This window comes from Megascapheus bottae, chromosome 17, assembly GCF_031878675.1.
Source record: "Megascapheus bottae isolate mThoBot1 chromosome 17, mThoBot2.hap1, whole genome shotgun sequence".
In the NCBI taxonomy this organism is placed as follows: domain Eukaryota; kingdom Metazoa; phylum Chordata; class Mammalia; order Rodentia; family Geomyidae; genus Megascapheus; species Megascapheus bottae.
The window spans coordinates 626,970-641,881 of NC_143525.1; the positions used below are offsets into that span (position 1 = coordinate 626,970).

General features: G+C 50.6%; 1 protein-coding gene across 1 annotated transcript; it reads right to left on the minus strand.

The window, feature by feature from the left end:
- Positions 1–1,065: 1,065 nt before the first annotated feature.
- P2rx1 (purinergic receptor P2X 1) lies at positions 1,066–14,288 on the minus strand. The gene is made up of 12 exons (XM_090349337.1): positions 14,006–14,288; positions 6,813–6,960; positions 6,550–6,621; positions 6,348–6,417; positions 6,003–6,099; positions 5,667–5,747; positions 5,296–5,437; positions 3,273–3,400; positions 2,818–2,908; positions 2,578–2,643; positions 1,884–1,985; positions 1,066–1,771 (listed from the first exon to the last, which is right to left on the minus strand). The coding sequence occupies exons 1-12, from the start codon at positions 14,149–14,151 to the stop codon at positions 1,706–1,708; spliced, it is 1,209 nt and encodes a 402-aa protein (XP_090205463.1). The 5' UTR covers positions 14,152–14,288; the 3' UTR covers positions 1,066–1,705.
- Positions 14,289–14,912: the final 624 nt, after the last annotated feature.

Below are 14,912 nucleotides of genomic sequence, written 5' to 3' on the forward strand. Positions count from 1 at the left end.
CCACTCACCACTCTTACTAGTCAGTCCAGGAGAACCTTAGCTCCCTTTGGCGCTGTTTCTCACAGACAGGCACATTGACTTCTGAGATTTGGAAAGAAACCAAAGCAGGTATGTGCCCTCGCTTTATTATACTTCATCCCTTGCTATCTCCAGATGTCTCTTGGCAAAGCAGAGCAAACCCCAGGATCTGTGGCTGGAGCGAGGAGCCCAGGTTTTGGCTGAGGCCTCTGTTCTTATCTGAGGTAGCTGAGTGAGGATTCGTGGCTAATAGGGTTGTTCTGGCCTGACACACTCAGAAAGAGGCATTTTCCTATGGTGCCATACCACGTGCCTCTGCGTGGGGTGAAGGTATGCTCATACATTGTATTTCCAGGACCTAAGTTGTTGAGATTCGCACTGTGCATGGAGGGCTATGAGCATGTGAAGAGTAAGTGGGGTACACACATGAGAGGTGAGTGAATCACTACATGGTACAGAAGCACACTGTACACTTGCTGAGAATATTTGAGATCCTGCCCAGTGCTAGCACCTGCCAAGAGGTCCTGGCTCCAAGCAAAGTCTCTCATACCCAATCCAGGACTTAGAATGTTCTAGAACAGTGATTTAGATTTTATTTATTTATTTATTTGGTGACAATACTGGGGCTTGAACACAAGCTCTAGGCACTTTTTTACTCAATTTGGTGCTTGAGCCACAGCTCCATTTCTGGCCTTTAATGGTTAGCTGGAGGTAAGAGTCTCATGGACTTTCTTGCCTGGGCTAGCTTCAAACGTCCATCCTCAGGTCTTAGTCTTCTGAGGCATGAGCCACTGACCCTTCCTTAAGGGAACAATGTGTTTTTATGTGTGCCGGTCCTGGGAACTCATGGCCTGGGTGCTATCCCTGAACTTCATATTTACTCAAGGATTGTGTTCTACCACCTGAGTCACAGCACCACTCTCAGCTTTTTGGTAGTTAATTGGAGATAAGCGCCTCATGAACTCCCCTGCCTAGGCTGGCTTCAAACCACGATTCTCAGATTTCGGCCTCCTGAGTAGCTTGATGTGAACCACCAGAGCCTGGCTCAGATCAGCCTAGGTCCATCTATACAGATCACATGGCTGTTCCTTCAGCTTCTGGCATAGAAGGTAGGAGGTGAGCCAGGCACTAGCATTGCCAAAACATTCCCCAGGAAGACACCCAGAAACAGGGCGTGAGCAGACCTAACCTACCGAGCTTTCTGCGATGATAAAAATGTCCTGTGCTGTCTAATATGTCAGCCACAGTCACAGTTCACTGAGCTTGTTTTTGTTTGTTCTATCTGATTTTAAATCACTTAAATTTAAATCACCCCCTGGGGCCAGTAGCTGCTGTGTTGGAGAGCTCAGATGGAGGGAAATTGAGGCAGAGGACAGATAATGGTAATGAAAGTCCTGGAAATGTACACAAAGATGGCGAACAGGTATGTGAGGAACCCTACCCGGCTGGAGCTTTGTGGACCCAGAGTGGCCAAAACTGGGATAGAGCTCCCTCGGGGTGTGGAGTTGGTGACTGAGCCCTGAATTACACAGCCTTGACCAGTGTCTACCCTGAGCTGCAGGCACAGTTGTGCCTTCTGTGCTCAAGGACAGGCAACTCTCTGAGAAGACTTCTGCACCCCGGCCAGGCTACACCAGGCCACGCCAGAAGCCTTGAGCTGCATCTAGTGAGGACCACGAGTCGTAGGTCAGGAAGTCTTCATGTTCTCCTGCAGGCCCAGAGTGGAGCTGGTAGCTGCGGGGTCCTGTCCATCCTGTGGGCACAGTGCAGCATATAAGTCAACCCTGGGGAGGCCCCACCATGTGTCCCAATGCAGACACAGGGGCCTGCTCTCCTGGAAGGTCCCCATTTAATATTTCTCTCACCTCTCCCACCACCATATCCTCTGCATACTTGAACTTCTTCTGCTTGTAGTAGTGCCTCTTGGGCAGGATGTGGAGCAGCAGCAGATCACAGAGGACTGTGGCCTGGGGACAGGAGCCAGGAGAGATGGAGCATGGGAATCTTGGGGGGTGGGGGGGTGGGTAAGGAAGCTTCTAGATCTCTATTTACAGTCCCTACCAACTTCGTGGGTAGGAAGAATCCTCAACTTTATACTTCAGTTTTCTGGAGAGGGGAAGAGAGATGGTAAGGCCCTCAGGGGACCCAGCCAGCCCTGTCCCACCTCTCTCCAGTTTCTCTTCCAGATTCAGAGCTTCTGTTTCAAATACTCTGTGGGTTTCGGGTGGTGGTGGTGGCAGCTGATCCATTACCATTGAGTTTTATATTTATAGTTTTACTTTTTGCCAGTCCTGGGGCTTGAACTTAAGGCATGGGCACTGTCATTGAGCTTTCTCAAGGCTAGTGCTCTACCACTTGTGCCACAGCACCACTTCTGGCTTTTTCTGTGTATGTGGTCCCAAGGATTTGAACCCAGGTCTCTATGCATGCTAGGCAAGCACTCTACCACTAGGCCACACCCCTGGCCCTACAGTTGAGTCTGAGTGAGGAACTCACTGCTGCTGTTGAATGTAGATGAAGAGAGGCTGACCCAGCACCGCAACCGTGTTCTCCACTTACCACCCCGAAGATGCCAATCCCAGAGCCAATGGTTGTCATGGTGGGGATGATGTTAAACTTCCCAGCCTGGGGGCAGCCCAAGGGAAGACAGTTAGCAGACCTAGGATGGGGCCTTCCCCAGCGCTCCCCTCTTGACCCCGAACTGTCCCTCACTGCCAGTTGCCCAGGGCTCTGACGTGAAATGGAAACTAGATGCCAGTGAGCACATCTGAGTTAAGACCTGGGCTCTGTTTCACTCGCCTTGCCATCCACCAAGATGTCGAAGCGAATCCCAAACACCTTGAAGAGGTGACGGCGGTTGGTCCCATTCTGCATGAAGTACCTGGCAAACCTTGGGGAAGGGTGAGGGAGAGGAGAAGGTAATGAAGAGCAGTAAGGAGGAGGGCAGGAAGTGGCGCCCCATCCCCCACCCTGCAGGGGGAAGTTGCAAGACACTATGCAAGAGTTTCCCTCCCAATCTTTGCCCTGACCCCTGCTGCCACCAACCAGGTGGACCTTGAGGGGACAGAGGCCCAGGATAGGGGATCAGGCCTCCAACTCAGGCTCCTGCACAGAGTGGGAACTGGCTAGGGACTTCTAGTCCCTTCAGAAGATACTCGCTCAGTCCCACAGGTTTCTGGAGGTAGAGAAGCCAGCAGGACCCCAAAGAGGAATGGCAGTGGTGTGGCTGCGGGGAGGGGGGGGCTGGAAAATACCTGAAATTGAAGCCTGGAGACACAGCTTTGTCCCCGTACAACCCATGGAACTCATAGACGGGTTTACAATGTCGTATGTGCCAGTCCAGGTCACAGTTCCAGTCAATAGTGATGCCAACCACCCCTCCCTGTTGGAGACACGAGTGTCTAAGATCTGGAAACTCAGGACTGAGAAATTCCTGTCTAGATTACATGCCTGTAATCATCCTAGCTACTCAGGAGACTGAAATATGGGAATTGGCGTTCAAAGCCAGTCCAGGAAGAAAAGTCCATGAGACTCTTATCTCCAATAAACTACTCAGAAAAAGCCCGAAGTGACATTGTGGCTCAAAGTGATAGAGCTCTATCTAGCCTTGAGTGAAAAAGCTCAAGAACAGCAACCAGCCCATGAGTGTAAATTCCACGACCAACAATAATAAAAAGCTAAGTTGGAGGCATGAGACAAGTGGTAAGGCACCAGCTGAGCAAGCATCATGCCCTGAGTTGCATGCCCTGGATGCAGCAAAAACAAAACAAACCCCGTCTCACAGCTGGTGCCACTCTCAAGAGAGATTTTTCTTCTTTTCTTGAGAGAAGACACTGAAGAGCTGCCTTGGGTCAGGGGCCTGCCCCTTTCTGTGGCCTCACCGCCTGCTTATCACACTCCACTCTCCAGCTTTCTGACTATTTCTAGAATACGCAAATTTTCTCCTACCTCAGGATCTTGGTACAAGTGATTTATCCACAGCTGAAGCTGGTGCTGAAGCTTCCCTTACTTGGCAATTCAAATAAAACCTGCCTCTTGTTATTCTTCCATGTTGGCCCTCAAGTGTTTGTTTATGAAACATTTGTCACCTTGCAATCGTCCTTTATTTGTTGATTATGAATTTATGTATTTCATTTCTTGAAGCAAAGGTCTCTGTAGTCTAGACTAGCCTCAAACTCTCAATCTTCCTGCCTCAGCTTCCAAAATGCTGAGATTATGGAAATGTACCATTAAGTCCAGCTTAGCCTATTTATTTTGTGTAATTGTTTATTTTATCTTCTTTTGTTTTTCCAAGTACTGGGGTTAATTGTTAATTTGTTGGGGTTTTTAATGGCACTGGGGTTTGAATTCAGAGGCACGCCCTCACTCAACTTTCGTGTTTGGTTATTGCTTTACTACTTGAGCCATGCCTCCAACCCAGCTTTTTACTGGTTCATTTGGAGACAGAGCCTCACAGACTTTTCTGCCTCCATCTCCAGATCTCCTCCTCCTGAATGGCTAGGACTCCGTGGGAACTGTTAGTGTAGTTATGAACTCATCTTCTTCAAGACACTGAGGCTCAGGAAGATGGAGCTGTCTAGGAATCGAATACTGACTCCTTAGCTCCTTTAGAAAGAATCAGTGAAAATGGAGCGCTCCTGGCAAGGCAGGGAACTGGACAGCTGGGGTGGAAGGGGCTGAGCAAAGAGGTGGAAAGGAAGGTGGGGAGCTAAGCATGGAGTCGTTTCCTATAGGAGATGGCAGGGAGAGTTCTAGGAGCAGGAAGATCTAACTTGGGTTGCAGTTGGTATGTGTTAGGAAGTGAAACTCCCTCTAGAGGTCAGCTGAGCCCTGCTGGCTAAACCCATGGCTAACATATGCTTCTCACAGCTGGCCTGGGTAGACCCTGAGGCCTGCAAAGCTGAGAGCATTTACTATAGGTCTGTTGAAGTTGTGTGTGTGTGTGTGTGTGTGAGTGTGTGTGTGTGGTGCAGATTTTAAACTCAGGGCCTTAGGCTCTTGTTTGTCCTGGTGCTCTAGCACTCATCAATCAATCAGTGAATCAATTGATCAGGAGCAGGACATCAACAAACATTCAGGTGACAATATCTGCTTATAGCTACTCATTCTGGGCACCGCTTCAGTGCCAGACCCAGCCACACCCTGTGAGGACAGCAGGCTATAGACCCAGGTACATACTAGGCCTGTACCAGGGAGCCTAGGGAGGATGAATCAAGCCTCACAGGCCTTCTTGGGATCCTAGACCAGTGCTCCCTATGTCTGCTGCTACCCGTATACCTTTACAGCCAGGATGCTGAAGTCCTGGCCGGATTCCTGTACCAGGTAGCCGAGGTTGAAGACAGGGCACAAAGGGTGCAGGGTCTTGTGATGCAGGCAGTTCTTTAAGTAGGTGATATTTACGTCTTCTACCAGGTTACGTCTGTCAGGGCAGAGGACATGGATTGCAGCCATATGTCAGCCATAAGGCGCCCATGGTCTCCCACAGTGCCTGAGGACTCTCCCAGGCTCCAGAATGATCTCTAAATGCCCATCCCAACAGGCTTCTGCCCACAGAGCAAGAGCAGCAGGAAAGAGGGAGATGATAAAGAGTTGGAAACAGCTGGAATGTCCAAGAACAGCTTAAATGTCTCCCAACATTTCCCACAAACCTGTTGACCTTGAAGCGTGGAAAGCTGATGCTGTTCTTGATGAAGAGGGTAAAGTTCTCGGCCTCTCGGAGAAGGGCAGGGCTGGGGGAGAATCATACTTTCTCACCACCCCTCCCCAGGGGCACCCATGTGCTTCACAGGGCAAGATACGGAGGAGCCTGGGGCTCTGCAGCCACGGAGCCTCACAGGACTTCAGCCAAGGGGACCCTCTGGCCTAAGCCACTCAATAGCGTGAGAATGGGGTGGGAGAGAAGCAGGATTAGGCTCTTTCCAGATCCAGATGTCTGTGTCAGCTGGGGGCCCCCCGTCCCCACAGAAAGTATGGGCATTCGTTACCGTGGGACCTTGTCATCCATCTCCACGGGGCACCAGCCAAAGATTTCACATGTCCTCACAGTGTCATTGAAAGCCACACACTTGCCTGTACGAATACCTGCAGGAAAGGAGGAGCCGCGCTATTCCTATAGGACGAAGGAAGTCCCCTGGAGGACAACAAGGGCACAGAGCTGAGGAAGGAAACACATCAAGGTGTGGACAGGCCCACAGAATCAGGATGGTTAAGAGGGAGAGACAGGATGGATGCTCAGGTGAAAGGTGTGGACACAGGCAGAGTGTGGCGTGCAGGCATGGTGATTGGTGTCAGTAGTGGCCACAGCGGTGCCAGGAGGATGCCAGCCTTACCTTGGGCCTTCCTTTCCGCCTTCCCAGGGGTGCAGCTGCTGTCATCTTTGCACATGCCTCCTTCTGGGTTCTGGGGGAGGAGAGGTACTGGCCCCAAGCCCTCCCACCCGTGGGGCCCTGTGGACGCCATCCTGTCAATGCCCACTGGGCCTTCTCTTCCCCGTTATCTCCCCAGTGGTCCAGGCAGGACCAGCATCCTCACCTCTGCACAGTAGCCTTGAGCCTGCTGGGGGGTCACGATGAAGTTGGTCATAACCACAAAGGAGTTGTCCCCCTGCAATGAGGGGCAGGGGGGCCTGGGACAATGGCATATGACCTGGCAGCCTCTACACCCCGTGACAGCACTGTAGTGTGAGAGCACCAGGTTCCCAAGGAAACTGAGGCCCAAAGGGCAAGGAGCAAAGTCAGGACCTCCCAGCCCGGATCCAGGGCTGTGGGGAGGAGGTGCACCCCGAGTCAGCTCACCTGTGCTGGGAAAACGTAGTCAGCCACATCCCAGACCTGGGGACCCAGGCCTTGGAGCTGGGTCACTGCCAGGCCCTTAAGCTTCACGGACACACTGCTAATGAGGCCACTTGAGGTCTGGTAGCCCTTCTCGAAGACAAACACCCACCTGTGGGGAATTAGGGGTCTGAGCAGGAAGTGAGCAGGACATGGCCTCAGCCCTTTCTGGGACCCACCACGTGTGTCATGGCCTTCCTTGTCTTTACCACACGCTTCACAGTGCCCTCTGCTTCCAAAGCCCAGGAAGGAGAGGCTTGACTGGAGACAGGACGCGGTGCCTACCTCCCCCTGCTGGCCTCTGTCTGGAATTGCATCTTCCTTGTCCTGAGAGGATGCTGATTCCCTGGGATGAATGAGCTAGACCTACCTCCCAGATGCTTTCCCCAGGGCAGGGCTTCCTGGGGCCTACAGCCCAATCTTCTTCAAGAAGTCTCCTCCCTTCCCTTCCTCCTTTTCTCCCTCCCTCCCTTCCCTCCTTCCTTTATTTTTAAAATATAATTTTATTATTATTATCGTGTATACGGAGCAGTTATAATTTCATAATTCGGGCAATGCTTACATTTCTCTTTTGGACAGAGTCACCCATTTCTTTGTGTTCCCCTAGTTTCCTCTACCTGTCCCTGCCCACAAGTTGCACAGTTCATATTCCATATAGTATATATTGAATAGAATGACGTATTCTTTCTCCCTTCCCCCTCCCTTTGTGAGCCTTCCCTTTCTCTCCCCATCAGAAGTCTAAAAAGAAAAAAAAAAACACCCATACAATAACACCATCATCATTACCATGACCAACAAAATAAATAATCCATGTTTCCATTTCTTGGAATTTCTTTTGGTAAATAGTGTGGTAAATGTTCTGGGGAATTATGCCTTTGGGTTCCTCCCCTACTGGTATCCAACTTTTATTTTTGTTTTTGGCCAGTCATTGGACTTGAACTCCGAGCCTGGGCATTGTCCCTGAACTCGTCAGCTTAGGACTACCGCCCTACCCCTTGAGCCACAGAGCCATTTCCAGTTTTCATGTGGTTAATTGGAGATAAGAGTCTCATGGACTTTAGTGCCCTGGCTGGCTTTGAACTGTGATCCTCAGATCTCGGCCTCTTGAGTAGCTAGGATTACAGGTGTGAGTCACTGCACCCAGCTATGTTATCCTTCTTCGATCTGACTGTGTGTAAATGGCTAGAGTCCTGGATAAGCTATCATGTCCCCTTATATGATTGATCTAGCTTCCACATATGAAAGAAAACATAATACTTTCCTCACCTAACATGATTTATTCTAGGTCCATCCATTTCCCTGCAGATAACATAATCTTATCCTTTCTAATGGATGAGTAAAATTCCATTGTGTATATGTACCATAGTTTTTGGACCCATACATCTACTTTGCTTTGCTTCTTCCCCTGAGATGGCAGAGCACGAGGGCTCAGAGGCTGATCAATAATATCCAACAACCATGTCTCCCTGGCTGTCTGATTTATAGTAAGTTGTTTGGTCTGTCCATTACTTTCTTATCTATAAAACAAGAATTTAAAAAGTATTTATTAGCCAGGCATGAGCTTGTAATCCTAGCTATTCAGGAAGCTGAGATGTAAGGCCTGGAGTTTAAGCCAGCCTAGGCAAGAAAGTCTATGAGATTCTTATTCACCAAAAGAAGCCAGAAGTAGAGCTATGGCTTAAGTGGTAGAGTTGTAAGTATAAAAAGCTCAGACGGACAACACACAGGCCCTGAGTTCAAGCCTCAGAATCAGCGCGCGCACACACACACACACACCCACACACACACACCCTTATGTTAAACAAGTTAATGCCTAAAAAAAACTCCATGTATATAGCATAGGCTATAGCTATATAGACACATTAGTTCTGATTCTGCTGCAGTGTTGAAATCTGGTTAGAGAGAGGGGTGTGCCCACCTCTCTCCCGGGTCCCTTTCCCTGGCAAGTAGGCTTCTACCTCGCAGCTCCACTCTCAAGCGTGGGCCAGCTGTTTTATGAAAGGGAGAGCTTCCCATATTCAGAACTCTGCTGCAGGAGAACCAGAGCTTCTTGACATCCCAGGGGATTGTTTTCTCTTTTCTTCCCAATACCAATACATCACTCCGTAGATGGAAAATGTGATGCTTGACCGAGTACCCCCACCCTCCCTGAACTCAGAGGCCAAGCAGCACTGTGCCAGCATGCCTTCTGGGAACCCCCTCCCTGCCCCCCAACACCAAGCAGCACTGTGACCGTGTGGGGATCCCCCCCACCTCCCCGCAACACACACAGGCTGTGCACTGGGACCAGACCATTTCTGGGCTATGATGGCCTTCAGGCTGCTAGTTTTGGGATCCGAGGGAAAAAGTTAAATCTAGCATTAATAATCTTCATTCTGGTAGTAATAATAGTATAATTACGGCACCAGGTCTGCCACTCGAAAGCCATGTCTTCATGTGGCCTACTGTCCTCAGGAGAACCGTCAAGAGGGTCTGAGGTCAAGGACACAGGGGTGTCTTCAGGAGCTCCTCCACTCCCCCTCCTCCTCCTCCTTTTTTCTTAGTACATGTTCAGCACATATGCTAGGGCTAGGGTTTGAACTCAGGCCCTGAACACAGTCCCTGAGCTTTTTAAAATTTCTTTCCTGAAGGCTAGAATTCTGCCACTTGATCCACAGCTCCACTTCACTTCTGATTTGGGGGTGGTTAACTCCTTCCTATCTGGACTGGCTTTGAACCACAATCTTGAGATCTCTGCCTCCTAAGTAGTGAAGATTACAGGCATGAGCCATTGGTGCCTGCTAATGATTTAAAAAAAAATGGTACTGAGGATGAACTCAGAGCCCCTACCACTGTGTCACATTTCTATGTCTTCCTAGTCTTTCTATCATGGGGATTTCCTCTCCAAAGACCCCTTGGGGAAGAGAACAGGTGTTGTTGCTAGGTTTAGGGAATAGCTTCTGCCGCTACTCCTCCCTCCTCTTTTCCCCTCCTCCTCCTCCTCCTCCTCCTCCTCCTCCTCTTCCTCTTCCTCCTCCTCCTCTTCTTCCTCCTCCTCCTCCTCCTCTTCCTCTTCCTCCTCCTCCTCTTCCTCCTCCTCCTCCTCCTCTTCCTCCTCCTCCTCTTCCTCCTCCTCCTCCTCCTCCTTTTTCTCTTCCTCCTCCTCCTCCTCCTCCTCCTCTTTGTCTTCCTCCTCCTCCTCTTCCTCCTCCTCCTCCTCCTCCTCCTCCTCCTCCTCCTCCTCTTCCTCCTCCTCCTCTTCCTCCTCCTCCTCCTCCTTTTTCTCTTCCTCCTCCTCCTCCTCCTCCTCCTCTTTGTCTTCCTCCTCCTCCTCTTCCTCCTCCTCCTCCTCCTCCTCCTCTTCCTCCTCCTCCTCCTCCTCCTTGTTCTTCTCTCGTGGGGCTTTAACTCGGGATCTAGGCACTGTCCCTGGGCTTTTTTGCTCAAGGTTAGTGCTCTACCACATTGAGCCATAGCTCTGCTTCTGGTTTTCTGATAGTTAATTGGAGATAGAGTCTCAGGAACTTTGATGCCCTGGCTGGGTTCAAGACAGCGATCCTCAGATCTCAGCCTCCTGAATAGCTAGGATCACAGGTATGTAGCCCTGCTTCTTTTTTTGAAACAAGGTCTCCCTCTGTAGCCCACGTTGATGTTGAACTTGCAGTTTTCCTCCAGCCTCTTGAAGGTTAGGACTATAGACACCTATCACTATATCCAGCCAAAATTATATATTTTTTGCCAGTCCTGGGTTTGAGGTCAGGGCCTGAGCATTGTCCTGGAGCTTTCTCAAGGTACAGCTCTACCAACTTGAGACACAGCACCCCTTCCGACTTTTTCTATGTATGTGGTACTGAGGAATTGAACCTGGGTCTTCCTGCATGCTAGGCAAGCACTCTAGCACTATGCCAAACTCCTGGGCCCAAATAAGTGAACATTATAGAATGACTAAACAACCAGACAAACAAAAACTCAGCTGAGCCAATTAGAATTCTTCTCCCACAGAATTAGCTCTTTGGACCAGGCTGGGTACACAACCACACTCCTCTAATCAAAGTGTTCCATTTCCTTGACCACAATGATTGGTTCTGGGATGGATATACAACCCAATCCCAGCCAGTAAGAGCTGGACCTCGGCTTGAGAACCATGCAGAGCGGAGCTGAGAAGAGGAGAAGGATCCTGGGTGGCTTCATATAAGAGCTCAAACTGGACCAAAACTCCTTCACATCCACCCAGAGCTTGCCTCCCAGTACTCTGGTCATGGAGACCCAGTTGGATCTGAAGCCTGCATTCATACCCAGCTTCTCTTTTGAAGATTAGCTTGGTTTGGCCTTGGTCCCAGAAGCCAAACAAACTCTGGCAAACGCATCCTCAGCTCTTCCCTTTCCCTCTGCCCATTGGTGTCCCACCATTTCGGTCCCCTGGCATGGTACCCAGCACAAAGGCGTTGCCTACATGGGCCGAGAATGTGGCCTAGTGGTAGAGTGCTTGCCTAGCATGCACAAAGCCCTGGGTGCAATTCCACATGCACAGAAAAAGTCGGAAGTGGTGATCTGACACAAATGGTAGAGCACTAGCCTTGAGAAAGCTCAAGGACAGTGCCCAGAGCCTGGGTTCAAGCCCCAGGACTGGCAAAAAAAGAAAAAAGTCCCTGTGTAGATTTCTCCCAGCAATAACATACCCCCATTGTTGTATTCCAGAATCACTTGGCGATTTCTGAGTCTATGATTTCAAGAGCTCTGCTGGTAGCTCTGAGGACAAGTGATAACTGTCATCCAGAGAAGAACTGGCTGGTTCTACCAGCGTGTCACCTGGTTTGATCTCTCTCCCTCACATACTCCAGCCCCACATCCGCCTTCTTTTGCTGGTCCTGGGGCGTGAACTCAAGGCCTGAGCACTGTCCCTGAGCTTTCTTTCTGTGTGTTCCTAAGTTGATAGAAGGCTTCCTTCATCTAAGTTGTGTTCCAAAGCTTGTCCCTCTGTTCCACTCTGTCTCTGCCTGTTCATTCCCCATCTGGGGCTGGAGTCTAGCTGTGGTGTTCCCTGCTGCCTGCTCTGCCATACTCACGGGACTAGACATGCAGAGAGACATCTAGGAAAGGGAAGCTGCAGAGCAGAGCTCATTAGTCCTCAGAAAAGAGCAACATTTCTCCTCTACCAACTGCCCCAAGTAGCAGTGGGGGAAACCAAGCCTCTAGCTCAGTCTGCAGTTGGGGGTTGGGGGGGGGGAGGGGAGAAGAGTCTACCGGCCAGTGCAGTACTAGAGAATCGCCAGATGAGGGCGACAGAGATAATGTAAGTGACAATCCAAGTCAGGGACACCCAAGCCTGGGCAGGAGCAACAAGAGACCCCGCCTTTTCAACGCTGCTGTGTGCTCTGGGCTGTTTCAGTGACCCTCTCTGAGTTTATTTCCTTTCCAGGATCTCAACGCCTTCTTTGGTATCATGAAACTGGTTCAGATCTTGGTTAGCCTCTCTTTTAGCCCTGGGCCTCTGACTCCTTCCCCAAACACATGTAAAGAAGAGTGGAGGAGACAGACTTTGGGAGGGAAGAAGATGAGGAGGTGGTCCAGCTCAGGCTGGAGGGCAGCCGGAAGAAACCCTTAGCAGCATCACTGCTTCCTCTTCCGCCCGGACAACTACACATCAGGGCCTTGGCGCCACTCACAGCCACTTATCTGAAAACAGCATAGGAAGCCCTCATAACAGGGCACAAGTAGCACCCTGCTGCCCACTCGGAAGTCCCCGAATGCCATGATGGTGAGAAAGAAGGCAGAGCAGCCAGATGCTGGCATCTTAGTTACTAGGCAGACTAAGAGTGAAATGGTTCAAGGCCAGCCCAGGAGGAAAATTTGGGAGCCTGTATCTTGAAAATAACCAGAAAGAAAAAAAAATAGCAGGACTGGAGGAGTAACTCAAGTGGTAGAATACCAGCCTAGCACCATAAGATCCTGAGTTCAAACCCCAGTACTGCCAAAAGAAAAGAAAAAAAAAAAAGGTAGAACAGAGGGGTTCCTCCTCCTCCTCCTCCTCCTCCTCCTCCTCCTCCTCCTCCTCCTCCTCCTCCTCTTCTTCTTCTTCTTCTTCTTCTTCTTCTTCTTCTTCTTCTTCTTCTTCTTCTTTTCTTCTTTTTGCCAATCCTGGGGCTTGAACTCAGAGCCTGGCCCCTAGTATTATCTTTTTAATGCAGGTACTGAGGCTTGAAGTCAAGGTCAGGGCATTCTCCCTTAGCTTTTCTCCAGTCAATGCTGTGGCTCTACCACTTGAGCCACATTTCCACTTCTCATATTTTGCTGCTCATTGGAGATTAGAGTCTCAGCTCAGGCTGACCTCAAACCACAATCCTCAGGCCTCAGCCTCCTGAGTAACTAGGATTACAGGTATGAGCCTCCAGCACCCAGCTTACCCAAACACTTCTGAGCAGGGACAGATGCAGACACAGCCCCAGGGATACACCCAGCAGCCAGGTCATTGGTTAGATGGCCAGACACAGAGTGTGTGTTAGACTTGGAGGTTTGGTCAGGACACACACACACACACACACACACACACACACACACACACACTGAAATGACACAAGGACAGGCCTATCATGGCTTCCAGGACAATCAAACTGATCTCAGAAAAGAAGTGACCTCTGGGTGATGGTCCCAGGACAGCCAAGGAAAACCCCCTGCGACTCTGACCTGTACAGTGATGCAGTGGGATGCACTCAGAGCTATCTGGCATCCCTGATCTGGCCAAGCCATTCTTGAGGCCAGATGTTTGGAACCTGAGAGTTTCTTAGCTTCCAGAAGTCCCTAACTCAAACCGGGGAGGTAAGAAGAAAGCTTGTCCTCTGGCCTGTCCCATGAGGTGGGGCTTTCAGCTCATGAGTGTGAGTTTGTGGGTGAACAGAGACAGAAAGAGCGTGCGGTAAGCACCACTCATCACTTGAAGAAAGCATTCACTAGACTCAGTTCCTGAGGTCCTGGCATTGTCTCTGTCACCACACACTTGGAGCAAGGGTGTCCTCCTGCCTCAGTGGACCTATCTTGACAGTCAATTCATAGGGATTCCCATTCCTTTGGAACAGCATGGTGCTGTCTCCAGCACATGGACAGGAAGGGGGCCCTCATGGCATTCTGGGGCTCAGAGGACAGACCTAGGTGTGGGGTGGAGGAGGTGGGGGAAGACTCACCCAACAACATAGGCCAGAACTACCAGCTGGATCACCCGGAAGATAACGCCCACCTTCTTGTTTCGCACCAGCACCATTCGAGGGGTGTCATACTCAAAGAAGAAGGCTGCCAGCTCATCCTGCAGCCGCTGCCATCGGGGTGGCATGGTGAAGCCAGGACTGAGCCTCAGTACCGTCTCTGCTTCAGCGAGCACCCAGGGCTACTGCAACGTCTTCCCTGGGGCAGAGAAGGTGGGGTCAGAGGTCAGGAGTCCCAGGTTAGCTCAAAGGTGATTAGGTTGGAAGGGAGAATCACAGAGTGGTCACAGGAGCTCTTGGCTCCTGGCAAGCAATAAACTGCTGGCTGGTTGTGCCCATGATAATAAATTCCCAAAGATAGACAGAGGCGGAGCTGGTGGGGCCACCCAGCCCAGCCCCCACTGCCCCCTTAGGCTCCGCCTGGACCCTGCTGAGCCTCCGGAAATAAGGGCTGTTGGCCGGAAACCACCAACCACAGAGGCAAAGATAAAATTACTGGCCACCTCCCAGTCGGCAGGAACCTGACAGGATAGATCTGGGGGTTCTAGCCAGGGTCTGCGTGTAAGCTGGGCATAAGCTCAGTCAAGAACTGCTTCAAAGTCAGGGACAATTTTTGTCCCTTTCCCCATACCTTATCCCCCTCCCCTTCTCTCTCCCCGCCCACCCATACTCCCAGGGTCTGCAGGCAGCCCCATGCATAGGTACCTGCAGGGAGAAAGAAGGAGGAAGAGGGCAGGCCAGTCCCCATCCTTCTGCTTGGTGTTGTCTTTCTACACTCTTGCCATCATCCATTCGTCCAAATTCAAGCCTGGGCGTATGCACATCAACTTTAGCAGCTGGGGTGTCTCCACTCCCAGCTTCCTGTCCTTCCATCCACCCTGTTCTGTTC

Coding starts and splice junctions, on each gene's coding strand:
- P2rx1 (XM_090349337.1), bottom strand. CDS start 14,151: ATGCCACCCCGATGGCAGCGGCTGCAGGATGAGCTGGCAGCCTTCTTC. Junction 6,100..6,347: donor GGCGGAAAGGAAGGCCCAAG/GTAAGGCTGGCA, acceptor CCTTTCCTGCAG/GTATTCGTACAGGCAAGTGT. Junction 2,909..3,272: donor TCTCCAGGCTTCAATTTCAG/GTATTTTCCAGC, acceptor CCCTTCCCCAAG/GTTTGCCAGGTACTTCATGC.